The following is a 12,075-nucleotide window of genomic DNA, read 5'->3' on the forward strand; positions in this document are numbered from 1 at the left end:
AGTGGTCAGAGTATTTAATATGAAGTAATTACTTAGCTGCTTGTACTCTTTAGATATGGAAAGTCTGAACTTTTTGTAAACAGGAAGCCTTAAAAACTTTCTCAAATCTTTCGTATTGGGAAACAAATTGTTTTTAGTGCTGTATTTGCAATCTTTTTATTTAACATTGTTGGAAGCTGCAGTATACTCGGCGTAGATGGTGTTTGGTGCTCTCACTGTCTGTGCTTGAAGTCATACTGTGGCCCTTTACTGGGAATTGTGTATGAAACAAAAGCGTAGGAAAGTCACAAGATTCTAGGCCAGAATGGGTCAGGGATTTCAGGAGAGCAGCTATAGGAAAGATGAGCTAATTTTCTGAGTGATTAACCAGGAAATGCTCTTCCTTCCTAAACCAATGCTCTGTTTCAGCAGCAAGTGTATCCTTTCTGGTGGGTATCCATTACATATGACAGCTGCTGATCTTTTACATTAATGGGGATTTCTTCTCTTTTAATAATTTTCTTTTGATTCTAATGGTATCTGTAACGATAAGTTATTTATTGTTTTAGTACTTTGTTTTAAATAGGTCTTCAAAATAAATGTTCAACTTTTAAAATATGATTGTATTTACATTGATAGTAGGTCTTAAGTTTTTAATAGCTATGCATTGGATTTATGTTAAAATACTGTTTGAAGAATAAAGGGGGCACATTCTATATTTGTGGTGTTAGGGAAATACATGTGGAAGAGCACTTAAACGTAAGTTTAATTGCTTCATGCATGTTCGTACTTCTTTTATAATTAATTAGAGCCAGCCCTGAGCAAAATGCACAAGAAAGGAGCAGAGAGAATTTGTCAGGACCACTTCAGTTATGCCCTCCAGAGCTTTGTGTAGCTTCCAGCTACAGTCAGGATGTCCTAAGCGAACACTGAGCGGTAGGATGAACTGAGGCGAAACCTATAATTATTCATCAACAGTCCAAACTAGACAAATGCAATCTGAGGATGCTTTTAGGTAGGCCGAGTGAGAGCGTTACCATATACTGATTGTCCTCAGATTTGTTATTCTTTATCGTATATTACATATGTGCAGTGCAATTCCAGTTGACGTGAGTAGTGAAAGGCTGGGTGCTACGTTCAAATCCTCCTCCTCAAATGAAATGGTGTGGAAAGCATTTCTAAATGAATGAGAGTATTCAGGTAGTTAAAAGGAAAAGATGCTTGATAACATTGCTGCTGCTTTGTCACCTGAGTTTGGTTTTGCGCTCCCCAGCTGACGTGGCTGGGGACCGTTGGATAATGTGGAAACAGCAGACGGTCTGTACGTCCTGTGGTAGTTTGTGCCATGAACAGTAACAGGGTTTGAGAGCATCGGTCTAGCCTTCCTGGCTTCAAGGTGTAAGGAGATGGAGGAATTCAGCCTTATCAAACTGGAGTTGCTACCTCTTTAATTCAAACAAAATACAAAGGGAACTTCTTAGCTTACCTTTCTTGCTCCTGTGTACCACCAAAAGATTTGATACTTTCGGAGATTTAAGTTAGGGGAGCCTCAGTGTCTTAATGCACTATGATTCTAAAGACAAATGATGAAATCTTAGTATTAGAATTTTTTAATATGCTAATTTTAAAAGGTTATGGAGCTGGATCTCCTGCAGTACTGCACTTTCAGAATACACATGCATGTAAACTCTATTTATCCGTAACCAACTCACCGACGTGCTGTGAGAGAGCACAGGAGAAGGGGCACTCGCTGCTTTAGGAAATCAGTATAATATTGCACAAGGCCTCACAAGTCTCAGGTAATTCTAGATTGAATGTCTAGCATTTCAGCACCTTAACGTGGATGTAGTTCAGTCAGTAAACAGTAAGAAGTAACTTCTGTAACAAGACTTTTTAACTATATTCTTCTTAATGGGAGCAGAGTGGGATTTGGTTTACCTCGAGGATGTTCTTTTATACCCCTGCTTAGGCAGCATGGTTGCAGCAATCTGCAATAAATTAAACTTTTAAACTGAAATGGGTGTTGCATTTGTATTTTCTCTGTGTTTTAAATCACAAATGATAGAGTATCATAGTGGAAGAAAATGCTTCATGTTTCAGTAGTTCTTGCTGACACTTTTATCAACAAATAACCATTACCACATGGACAAGTTTAAGAAGAAGCGGACCAATTCTTCGTTTGCGTAATTTATTAATTTATGTGGAGTGACTCCAGGGATTAGTTGGTTGCATGTGTAACAAAAAAACGCTCATTAATCTGTTCGCTTTCCCGCATGCGCTTTTCCAGGAGCAGCGGGAGCGACAGCGAGCGACTCCCAGAACAGCTGGATGGATCCTCCGCTTTCTGTGCGCGGCGCGTTGTTTTTGCGTTAAGTTCTGAGTGCCCTGGCGAAGCACCGCTCCATCACATGCCGACGTACAGATTTCCAGTTGCAACCTTTCTTTGAGGTTATAGGTCTGACCTATAGTATTCTTCACCTCTCAGTGATGTCAGAGGAGAATAACAGTTGAATTCCAGACCTCTGACATCAGCCTGACCTGAAACCTCCTCGCAGTAGCGACTCGAAAAGGGCGACTGAATCTAAATTAGCGAGAGCCGAAGAAAGGCGGCGCGGGAGACGGCCGGAGCCCTTCCCGGGCCGGCGGCACCCGGCTGCCATGAACCGGGCGGCTGCGGCGCGGGGAGCGGCCGCCCGCCCGCCGCGGGCCGGCGCTGGGCCGTTGCCGCTCGGCGCTCGCCGCCGTGCCCCTCCGCCCTCGCCAGGCCCGGGCACCCGCTGCAGGCGGGCGGCGGGGCGGGAGGGGGAGCCCGCGGTCCCGGCCCCGCGGGGGGGCGGCGGCTCCGGCTGCTCCACCCTCACTTTGTGTCAGCAGGTAGGAGAGCGCCGGCCGTCCCGGGGGAGGACACGGCCAGCCGCAGCCTGCCTTCTCCGGGGGTCCGGCTGAAGTATTTATTGCGAGTTTCAGCTTCTCTTCGGGAGGAAAGGCTTTTCCGCAGGAGCTCTCGGGGCTGTCCGGCGGCTGGCAGCCCCTGCGCCGGCTGGAGTGATTCGCCTGCCCGATAATGGTCAGGCAGCCTGCCGGGCTTCGCTGCCGGGTCGCTGCTGATGTTCCAGGTTTTATTTTCCTTCGTGCTCCCCGCGCTTAGAGCCGACAGTTGCCTTTGCTGCGGCGAGAGGAGAGACTTTGGTGTTTTAAAGGAGTTTTTCCGAAGTGTTTTCGGGTTCTTTCTCAGGTCTGTCGATTACATGCGGACACTTCACTTTCAGCCATGCCTGCCCCAGGAGCTTTCTGTCTGCAGTAATTTTCTCCCTTTGATCTTGCTGGATTCTCTTTCGGGCTGTGGAGCTCCGCTCGCACCTACCTGCCTGCTGCATGTGTGGGAGAAAGATTTCTTTTCTTTTTTAATATTTTTTTTAATTATCAATACCAAATTTTTAATTTTTTTTTTTAAAAAGACCAAAACCAAACATCACCAGACCCACACATTTTTCTTAAGCTACTGGAAATAACTTTTGCCTAGGATTTACAGCAACATTTCCATCCATCCCGGCCCTGCAGACTCCAGCAGGCAGACTGCCTAACAGGTTTGCAGATCTTTTTTTCTTTTTTTTTAAAAAACACTTTTTCTCTTCATAGCTGTGTGATCACTCTAACTTTGGTTTTAATTGAAAATATCCTCTGCCTAAATTCTCCCAGTTATGAAGACTCTTCGATACGTTTCATGTGACCTTTGGGCAGACCATGGAACTTTATATTTTATTTTGTGGGGCCTTTAGTTGGGGTTTTCTTAATGTGTGCTTGGAAGTGGTCATACCGGAACTCAGGCGTGCACAGAAATAGTGCGAGAGAAACCAGATATGCTGTAACTTTTTGCTTGATACCTGTTTGGCTTGGTGTCTAAACTTCTAAAGTGTTTTGGGGCCTTTTTATTTCCTGGGAACTTGAAACTATGAAGACAAGCTCCGTGCTTTATTAATTACCCTCGAGAACTGCACCCACAGCTCTGAACATGGATTGCTAGGAGAAAAGTAAAGTTGATCTCCAAACTTGAATGAAGCACTTCTGGCACGAGAAGGATGGAAGGGATCAACTCAATTTGGAAGAGAACAGTACAGAAGCAAACTTTCTTTTCACCATAGATTCAAGAAATACCTCCTGCATAATTTCTCAGAAGGATACCGATAATTGCAGATAACATTCAAGGTGAAGAACTTGAGCTTATGTTGTGGGAAATGCTGGCAAGAAGGTGAGGGGTCTCTGAAGGGTGTTTGAGATGGATGTTCTGAACCTGTGGATCTTCCTGACTCTTGGGCAGGAGACACGAGGACACCACGTCCGTGGGGAGATCTCCCCGTGCCTCGTCTCTGTGGGACTGACGAGTTCCTCATGCTCCCTGGTGTTCCTGTATATCTGAACTGATTTCTTGCTTGCAACCTGTTTCGCTGATCTTTCCGGATTTATCTGCTGGAGGAAGGACTCATAACTTAGGATTTTTTTTTTTTAGTTTGTTTGTTTAAAATATGCCTTTGAGCTCCCAGCGGCCTTTGAGCACGTGGCACCGAGGAAGAGAGGCGGTGATGGCAAGAACCGGAGAAGTTGTCCGGTAAGCAGCGCTGGCGGTGACTGAGCCCCTCTCTCCTCTTCCTCCCGCCTCCCCGTCGCTGGGACCGCGCGCTCGGAAACCCGACGAGCTTTGCCGACGGCTGGAGCCCGCCGCAGGGTGAGGACGCGTTCCTGAGCGGTATGTGTGGCCGGAGCCCGCTGCTGCAGCTGGTAGCATGAGTGCTGGCCCCCAGCTGCAGCTGGCTGTCCTCTGGCCTTGGCTGCTCATGGCGACCCTGCAGGCAGGACTGGGCCACACAGGGCTGGCGCTGGCGGCGGCGGTCGAGTCGGAGAGGTCGGCGGCGCAGAAAGCCATCATTCGGGTGATCCCCCTGAAAGTGGAGCCAATCATACTGGAAGGGGAGTTTGCAAACGTTGCTGAGGTGACTCCAGCCGAAGGAAAACTGCTCCAGGTAAGAGCAGCTTTATTTTATCCAACTCCATCTGCCGTACCTTCCCACTCCCATGCTTCCCCCCTGTTTCTCCCCTTGCTGCTTCAGCTCCCAGCGCAATGCATTTGGTCTTATTTCCCGACTGCAGATTTATAACCGAAGCAACGAGGCATTTTTTATGTGAGCTGTCCACCTGTGTGTTTTGTTCCTTTGTGTTCTGCTCCCCAGCCCTGCACGCTGTTTTGAGGCAGCAGGGATTGTGCAAATGGTTGATCCTTCATTCGGTCACAATCTGTAGCTGAGCTTGTATTAATGTTGAATTTTGGATGTGGTCGGCTGATCCCATGAAGATTACTACGTATCTGAATTGATGTTACAAAGCTGAGTGTGTCGGGTCACATGTTGGGACACTAAACATCTGACAGAAAACATGATTTTTTTGTGTGTGTGTGAAATCCGTAAGGTTTTCTACACACCTCTGCTGATAGCTGGGGTTCTGTTACAGGTAAAATACACATCCAGACTTTGCCCACCAGAATTACTGACCCTGCTCGTTGTTGTCTTGTGTATTGCCTGTACCCGAAAGTTGAATTTTACCCATACAGTGGTTCCTGTGGTGTCACCACCATGTATTTTTATAAATGAAATTAAGGCTGGTTTCTGACCTTTACTAAGGAGAGAGCATCTGAACATCTCGCCGTGAGGTGCAGATGCTGCTAAGAGGCAGAGCTGAGCTATTCGGTGAACAGACCGATCTCCTGCATATGCAAAGTTTTGAGCTCAGTTTCTTCAGACCTGGTGTGTACTCACTCATTTCTGTTGGTAATTTGCTTGGCAGTCATGTGCTTTATTCCTGAAAACAAAAAATGACAAAATAGCCTGCCTTAATATTAAATCTTAATTTTTGCATGCCTTTTTCCAGTCTTGACTTTCCAAATGTGGTATGTTGTAATCTTAATTAAATTTGTAGCTTGGAAATTTAAATTAAAGCAATAAATTTTCTATAGTCTTATAAGAAAAGAAATACAGCTGAGCCAGCTTTAGAACACGGTCACCTGTCTGAAAATGAAAGTGGGCAATTTGTGACATTTATAAAGCCTGGTTTTCCATACCTTTTGGACTACTCAGAATGAAAGCTATAAAATTATATTACCAGGCTAAAAAAAAAATCTTAGACAAATGTACTCAAGGTCCTGTTCTGTCATGAGGCAATGTCCAGAAAAGTCAATATTTATTCCTTACAAAAACTACAGTGGTGTTGCAACTGAGCACAAAGTATAGAGCGTGGACCTTTTCAAAATGAGACGATGATAACCTCTATTGTGTGATGTGTGGACGTTTTTAACCAAATGCAGTGATGCAAAGTGGGATTTCTGTAATGCCTGCCGTCACAGCAGCACAAACGAGATGTTTTGAACACTAAGCTGTGAATAGTGTCAGGTTTACAAATGGACTTCATCCTTTAAAAATCATCCTCAAAGTGGAGAGGGTTGGGGAAACACTAATCTAATCTGCTGAGTTTGTGTACACAGATACTGACCTGCGCTGTAGATGTTTTTAGGCCTTGATTCCGCCACATGTGTGCGCAGGTTATCGTTCCTATTCCGCATCCCACTGAACCCACTGCGGAAAATCATCCGGGTCTGGTTTCAGACGGCAGCGTCGGGATGGGGGGGTCAGGCTGTGCCTTCTGCAGCAGGATGTTTGCCCGGTGCCAGGCACTGTGCTCTGGGAAAGCTTAGTCAAGTGTACCTATGACCTCTCTCGTGTATATCTTACGGTGCAGTTTCTAATTCTGCCACTACATATCGAAACTTGGAATATAAAATGCCATTTAAAATTGTTTGGGTCCTGATCCTGCAGTGGTTTCCTGCCTCTGGAAAGAGAAGGGAATCAGAGCCGTAACTGTTAAGATGCAAAATAAGGAAGAAATTAATGTGAGGAACTATTTTTAGCTCGCATTTAGATAGTCGGATATTAAGTACACCTGAATTAGGCTTTATTGGGACATCTCATTTTACATGTAGTTGTCAACATCCCAGTCTTGCAAAAATGTTAGGTCACATGCTTAACTTTGATGTCATTGGAACTCTTATTTAAATAAACTTAAGCCTGTTCACACATACCTGCACAATTGGTTCTTTATGTGTAATTTAGGTACATAACAGTTTTGTTTACAGTTGGTGAGTTGAGAACTCTAGTTTTTACACCATTTTTGGATAGGTCGTCTTGGTTATGTCAGACGCTGTAAGACGCAGTCAGCCCTCATGCCTGTCGCAGGAGAACACAAACTGCAGAGCTTAGCTTGGAAAAGAGTGGATGGCCCAGTCCTGTTTTCAAAGCAAAGCTCTCTTAGTTCAGTGGTAGAATAAGATTGCTTAAGGATAAGTGGTACAGAGTTAGCCCTATATTCAAGTAAAGGTCTCTTTAACTTATAATTATCTTCACAGTGTTCTGGCCAATATATTTTTAGAAATACATTCTTAATTTAATATAGAAAATCCTGCACGTAAGTGATGGAGCCTCACCAAATGTAATTCTACCAGAACATTTTCTTGGTTTCATTTCTCCCTGCCGTATTCTCTAGGTTCATCTACAGAAACGGACTTTGATCACAGTGTGTTAAGTTCTTAGAAGCTAACTTTAAAAATATCTTCTTTACCTATAATAAAATAACCCGACTGTCGAATTCTTCCTCACACCCCTTGCCCCTGTGACCGGTTCTTCTGGGATTTTCAGTTTTGCAGGTCACTGAGCAGCGGTGGGCGAGCAGGTGGGTGCCGGGCAGCTGCCCGGGATGTGCCTGCCATCCACCCCTTTCAGTTTAACCCAGGCAGCGTTACCTCCGGCACTCCGCACGACCCAGTATGATGCAAAGGGAGAGGAATTTCTCAAGTAGGCAGAGCCACTTAAGACTTTATAGGTCAAAAAACCAACACCTTAGACTTCTTACAGAAATCGTCTTCAAGCTTGTTCAGAGCTCAAGCTTGTTCCAATAGCACATGCTCTAAGCATTAACTATTGCTTAACGCAGGAGAGGTAGTGTTGTGAACTAGTCTGCAGTTTCCAAATGGCTGGAAGTTTACATCTCTGTTGAGCTTACTGCAGTAGCCTGGACTTCTGAAAAGTCCCAAACCATGGTATTTAAAAAGAGATAGATAAACTCAAACTACTGTATTTACTATAGAGAAGGCAAAGCAATCATCAATCACTAATCACCTTATATGCCTACACGTAGAAACAACATGTAGATATGTAGAACAGTGGAACAGTCTTCTTATTTAGCAGGCAAAAGTATATAATCAGTTTTCCAAATATGCATTATTTTTTCGCAAGTCTCACAATACTTTGTTTCATTTCCGTATAATCTTAGCAGTTACATAGTTAGGTGATTGTAGGAGAAAGTCAATTTTCATTTGTCCACTGAGCACATTGTTTTAACTTACGACTGCAGGAAAAAACCTTGAGAACAAGCTCCCTAAAGGCTCTGAACCCCAAAAGCAAGGATTATCCTCTTTCATCTCCCCCCAAAGAAATAAATTCTTCAAAAAGCATTATTTTTAAAGTCAATCTTCAATTTAGGGTGGAATGAGTGAGAATTAGAGGAGGTTCCTGAATCATCATTTTTTAGGTGTTGTGTACAATTCAGAAGCTGAAAATCAAACACAGGTATATTCAGAAAAGAAGCGTGGTGCGTGTTCATAACAGCAATGATAATTAACCCTTGAAATTGCTACAATGAACCCAACATGATCATCCTAGAAATGGAGAGTGTTTCCAATGTTGTAATGCATAGTGCTATTGGAGAATTATAATCGCCTACTTAACTGCTTATAGAGGGTTACGCTCCCAACCCATAAGTAAGTAAATATATTAGTAGTCTTCTATACTACTAGCTCCTGGATCAACAAGAGGATGTTGAGTGCATAATGTTGACAGAGATCAAAGAAGTGGGAAAGTCTAACCAAATGATAATGGGGACTTAAATTACCGTGAATAAACTGGTCAGATAGCACAATAAGAGTAAGTTCAAAGAAGCAATTTCTGCCTCTTGGAACAGCTAGTACTAGAGTACACAGAAAGATATTCTTGACTTAGTGTTAAGTAATGCGCAAGAACTGGCTCAAAAGCTAGCAATAATTGAGCCACTTGTATTGACTGCAGCATAATAAAATTCATTGCCTAAGTACCAAAAAGTGGAACTCTGACACTAACCTTTAGAATGGGAAATGGCACTAAAGTGAAACAGTGAGACAAATGGCTCTTACAGCTTAAAAAAAAAATCTTTAGATGTGACACAGATACTACTCAGGAAAGTAAAAGCAGTCTTGGGAAACATACAAAGCATTGAATCAAAAAGGCAGTAGTAACCCAATACAAATACATTGGTAGTGTTCAAGAAACCTTTTGGGCCAAACAGATCTTTTAAAAATTGCACGTATAGTATTAGTATAGGATTGGCATAGTATGTAGTACAACCTGCAGTGCAGATTAGTATGGTATTAGTATAGGATTTAAGTGTATCTGAAAGGTGAGCCATTAAAATCCAGATGCAGAGTAGGGAGTCTCAGCTAGACTTAGCTGCTAGAAAAAGCTGAGCTTAGAGGCTGTTTCTGAACTTCCATCCCTCTCTTGAGCATATGCAGAGGCTGAGCTGGAGCTTTGCATGGTGTGTCTTCTCCTTTCCTGATCCAGAAAACGTGGTGGGAAACTGTTCTCTGCTTAAGAAGGAGTTTGAAGGACTTTAAACCTAAATATTCCATCTCCCCAGTCCACCATCTGGTGCTGGTCGTTGTCCCAGTAGAATTATTTATGACACATCCTGAACTGAAGATTTTCAGTACTAAAAAGGTCACGGATGTGGAGGCCCAAGAAATTACATGGGGCAGGCATAAATAGGAGAAACAAACCCAACTGCAGCAGGGCAAAGATACATAGTCAGAAGGCTAAATCAACAGGGTTGGAGTGAGTGACAGTCAACAGAGGACTTCTGGCCATGCACACCCGTCCTGGAATATATCCAAGGAGCAAGTGGACATTTCCCAAAGATAAGCTGGCAGAGGAGTGAGATTACAGGAGAAGGGAAATGGGCCTCAGTCATTGCTCTTGGCTGTAGCCAGGCTGAATTTTTGGGCTGAACGGTTCTGAACCATTAGAGAAATTACTTCTTGTTCTGTGCCTCCATAAAAGTAAAGGTTTGGTAGGCATTTTGTGCAGATTATGGAAGGCTGTTTTGAATTGCATACGAATTCATTATTTTTAAATGAAAACTTCCAGAATTATCAAAATAATACAAATGTCACAAACTTTGTATGATTGTTTTATTAGACTTTATCTTGAACAAAAATTGGCATGCATTTTTACGTATTATATCTCTGTATTTTTCCATGCATAGAGCTCTCAAACATGCCTAAAAGCTTTCTGTGGACTTCCCCCAAAAGTCTTAGTCTGAAAACAAGCAAGTTTTGACCTAAAAGGAAAAAAAGTAACAAATAAGTGCAATGGAAAATGTGTAGTGTAGTTTGATCTTCAGGTCTGTCTGTCTTCAGTATCATAAAAATCTGTGTTACAGGGGTTGCCAAGAGTCAAATATATGAAATTTTCGTTTGCAAACAAAGCAGAGTTGTAAGCCGAACCTCAGTGCAGGGGTATATATCACACTTGAGCAATGCACATTCATATTTTATCACCCTTTTGGGCTTCCCTCCATTCTAGGTCTTGAGATTAGATATAGACAGGAGGAGAGGGTATAAAGTAGGCATAAGTGGCATGGATGGTCATGGTGGTCTCTTCTGTCTTTGAGTTCTGTGATTTATTTTTTTAAATATTTGTTTCTTTTTCCCTTATTTCAGTGGCTGTAAAGAACAGGAAGCGTTGTACTGCCTTTCATTTGCCCATAACATTTTCAGTCTGCGTTAAGGAATCGTAATCACATCTCATGCTTCGGAGCTTTGGGCTTGCTGCCAGCACGGGTCAGGCGGGAGTTGGCCAAGAGTCATCTTGGGACCTTTTCACCTTTTTTTTAGGCGCATCAGGGATTGGCCTTACCTCGAAACAAGGTGCTAAAACATATGGGTCAGTGTTCAAGGGTAGTAGAGAGAATATTGTTTCACAAGTGCTTAGGTTGTATGGGTTACTCCCGTGCACAAGATGGAACAGATCGCCAGATTTAAGTGGAAGACTCTCTTCCCCCCTGCAGCCACCCTGTTCAAATTATCAGACATTTTGGGTGTGTATCCTCTTCCTCTGCAGCTTGAGACATGAATCATCTGCCTAGATCAACGGATGTATTCTCACCTCATCACTTCCCTAACCCTAAAGGGGTTAGTTAAGGGCATTAGTGGCCCTTTGATCTCTCTTTTGTTCTCCATCTCAGTAATTTGGTCTCCAGTGATCAAATGGGTTAATCTAATGCGTATTACTGTGCTCACTATCAGGATAGTGGCAGAAATGTAATGGTTTGTCATACACAGAAATTGTGACGTCATTGAGTTAATTCCTCTGGCCATAAACTCTATGAAACAGATTAAAAGTTTTTGTACCAAACTCATTTATGATATGTGTTCATTTCAAATGTAAGTAAAGCAGTTTGGGGATTAAATTTGCTATTGTTTTGGCAAATGGTATGTGAATTCCAGTTGAAAATTACATGAAAGAATAGAATGTCAACTCCTACTTCTAAAGCACTTCATGGGGTCTTTGTTCAGCTAGGTGGATTTGCTCAAGACTGCTGGTGCGTCGCTGTAGAAGGGATACATCCACTGCAGAAACTCTGAGAGAAAGACATCGGCATTGAATTGGATCCAGATATGAAAAATGAATAGCACTGCAGTCTATTACAGACGTGAAGAGGTTTTTCTTACAAAGGCCAAAAAGCCCAATATTAGGGCACAGCAGGTGTAGTGAAGACAGTAGCTGAAAAAGGATTTGGGGAGGTTGCCACATGGTAGATCAGAAGAGACAACTTGAGATATTCTGGGTAGTGAATGGGGAATGTTGGTTCTTTCATTAGTTGAATTTTGTGCAGGATCTTGGGTGAAATGTTAATATTGCTTTTGGATTGTTTAAATATAGGAAACATCTTTAAGGATATGAAAGT

The 12,075-nt window shown here is 43.0% G+C and overlaps 1 protein-coding gene across 1 annotated transcript in view; it reads left to right on the forward strand.

Moving 5' to 3' along the window:
* Positions 1-2,914: 2,914 nt before the first annotated feature.
* RNF43 (ring finger protein 43) overlaps positions 2,915-12,075 on the forward strand; it is a 61,538-nt gene continuing 52,377 nt past the window's right edge. Inside the window, exon 1 of the mRNA XM_075169053.1 lies at positions 2,915-4,997. Within this exon, the coding sequence (XP_075025154.1) occupies positions 4,761-4,997 (237 nt within the window). The 5' untranslated portion in view covers positions 2,915-4,760. The remainder of the gene's footprint in view (positions 4,998-12,075) is intronic.

This window comes from Calonectris borealis, chromosome 19, assembly GCF_964195595.1.
Source record: "Calonectris borealis chromosome 19, bCalBor7.hap1.2, whole genome shotgun sequence".
Taxonomy (NCBI): domain Eukaryota; kingdom Metazoa; phylum Chordata; class Aves; order Procellariiformes; family Procellariidae; genus Calonectris; species Calonectris borealis.